Genomic DNA, 2,334 nt, shown 5'->3' on the forward strand with positions numbered 1-2,334 from the left:
TACTTTCTAGTATTTCAAGTCAATGGTCAACGAGCACGGATTGACCCAAGCTCTCACCAGTAGGGTTGTACTTGGCTTGATCGCTTAGTGCAATGTATTTTTGTTTGGTTGGACCAGGGCCGACTCAGAAAAAGGAAAAAATACATATAATTAAAAAAAAAATTTCGGGCCTAACGGCTGTCGGGCCTCTTAAAAAATATTTTTTTTTTCTTTCAATCAATCGCTGTTGAGTCTCAAATCATCAAAATGGCGTTGTGGTACAGAAGATCAAAAGGCTTAGGGTTTGGTGTTCTTTCCAAGATCACCACCTCCACCAGTTTCCACTGTCCACCAGTTTCGACCATCAACCGTCCACCAGTTTCCATCATCAACCGTCCACCTTTTTGTCAGGTTCCAAGGAGGTCGCTAATTGTTGATAGGTACCATGCTGGTCTTCTGCAACAGGTTAAGATGATGATTTCACCATTCAAGCTTTTTAAATGGGCGATATTAGGGTTTGCGGTATATGTATTTACGGATTTTGAGACGATACCCTATACAAAACGGAAACACTTGCTTATATTGCCGACTAATTATTGGAAACTGATTGGGTGGTTGGAGTTTATTAAGATGAGGAGCGATGCTGAAACTCGAGGGATACTTGTACCTGACATGGATTTTGCCAGTACTAGGGTTAAAAGGGTGTTGAATGATGTAACTCAAGCATTGCAAACAACCTTGAACGATGAGGTTTCACAAAGTAAGTTTGAGGAGGGGGTGAGCCTGGCTGATTCACATGTCAAGACATTGGACTGGCAAGTTTTGCTGGTCAATGAGGATGCTATGAGTGCCCTCTGTTCGCCTCACGGAAAAATCGTTTTGCGTGTTGGACTGTTACAGCAGTTCACTACGGATGAAGAAATTGCTGCAATTATCGCTCACGAGCTATACGTATTATATCATATCATATCATATTTATTTCAAAAAACAGATTGTTTGTTGCGCTATGATTACTTAGTTACTTACTTAACAACCACATGAATATATACACACGGTTGTTGTAGGTTGCACATATTGTCGCAAGACATGCAGATGAGAGATTTACAAAGAACTTGTGGCTTGCCCCCGTCCGAGCACAGTTTTTTTGGCTTTCTAGGCCACCCTTTGCTGTTGACTCATGGACGGCGACTTTTTTTGCGCTAGACCGTCCGTTCTCTCAAAAGTATGTTTTATGATTGTTAGAAGAAGAAGAAGATCCTTGATCATTACATGTGTATGTGATGGAAATTGTTATGTGTAGGTTGGAGAGCGAAGCTGATCACATAGGCCTGCTGTTGATGGCTTCTGCTGGATATGATCCACGTGTCGCACCAAAGGTATACGAAAAGTTGGTTCAAGCATCAAGTGATTCGTCTTTGGAAGATTACAGTTCTATCCATCCACCTCGAAAGAAAAGGGTTAAATTGCTGCTTGAGTCCGCTGTGATGCAAAAAGCAATCTCCGTGTATGAAGTGGTCAAATGTGACATTCGTCAATTTTCGATTCGTGTTCGTATTGTAAACCCGACCCGTTGGATCGTTTCGATGTATTAAATATATTTTAATAAAGTGATTCCCGACATTTAATGTTCTTTATTCATTGTTCTTGTTATGTTTATAAATTCCCGAACCTTGACGTTAATCGAGCCGCGTGAGTAAAACGCGTAAATAATCCAAAACCGAAGACCTTATAATATAAAGTTTGGGCAAAAAGTGTAAACTCTAAAAACTTATTATAGCTTAAAAGATATTAAACATCATTTAAAATGTTTATGAAACTGCAGGGTCCAAAGTGTAAATAATATTTAAATTATATTATTAAATAAACCCAACGCTATCCCGTCCCCCCCCCACCTCACGTTTTTCCGGCCGCCGGAATCGGCGCCGGAGGTAACCCAAACACCACCAAACTTCGTTGTTTTAACCAAATAAATATGTAAACGCGTTTCTCCGTCAATATAAAACATTAACCAACAAGTTAATTGCGTTTATTCGCCGTAAATAGACCCGTAATGGTCGTCGGAAAATCCGGAAAATCAAATCAACGAATTAATGTGAAGACGCTCCTCCACCTAGTATAAATAGACGCCTAAACTTATAAACAACTCGCTCATTCCTCTCAATCCCCCTCTAATACACCGATTTGTCTGTAATTGGGAGCTTTCTTGTTACTTTTCCGGCAACTGGGTTTCGGTCAAAACAAAACCTTATAAGGTAATTAATATATGCTTGTTAATGTCGTTACACCAATAAACAAAACCCCTAGTCTAATTATAACGAACATGGAACAGAAACCCAATTGATAAATTAGGGTTTA

At 39.7% G+C, this 2,334-nt stretch overlaps 1 protein-coding gene across 1 annotated transcript; it reads left to right on the forward strand.

Moving 5' to 3' along the window:
- The first annotated feature begins 246 nt into the window (after positions 1 to 246).
- LOC143595148 (mitochondrial metalloendopeptidase OMA1-like) lies at positions 247 to 1,815 on the forward strand. Its single transcript, XM_077074257.1, has 4 exons — positions 247 to 930; positions 1,044 to 1,201; positions 1,280 to 1,500; positions 1,802 to 1,815. Exons 1-4 carry the CDS (start codon positions 247 to 249, stop codon positions 1,813 to 1,815), a joined length of 1,077 nt encoding a protein of 358 aa, XP_076930372.1.
- The last annotated feature ends 519 nt before the right edge of the window (positions 1,816 to 2,334 follow it).

Source organism: Bidens hawaiensis, unplaced genomic scaffold (assembly GCF_021521415.1).
Source record: "Bidens hawaiensis isolate Kalapana, Puna unplaced genomic scaffold, B.hawaiensis_p1.1 tig00044732_1, whole genome shotgun sequence".
NCBI classification, from domain to species: Eukaryota; Viridiplantae; Streptophyta; class Magnoliopsida; order Asterales; family Asteraceae; genus Bidens; species Bidens hawaiensis.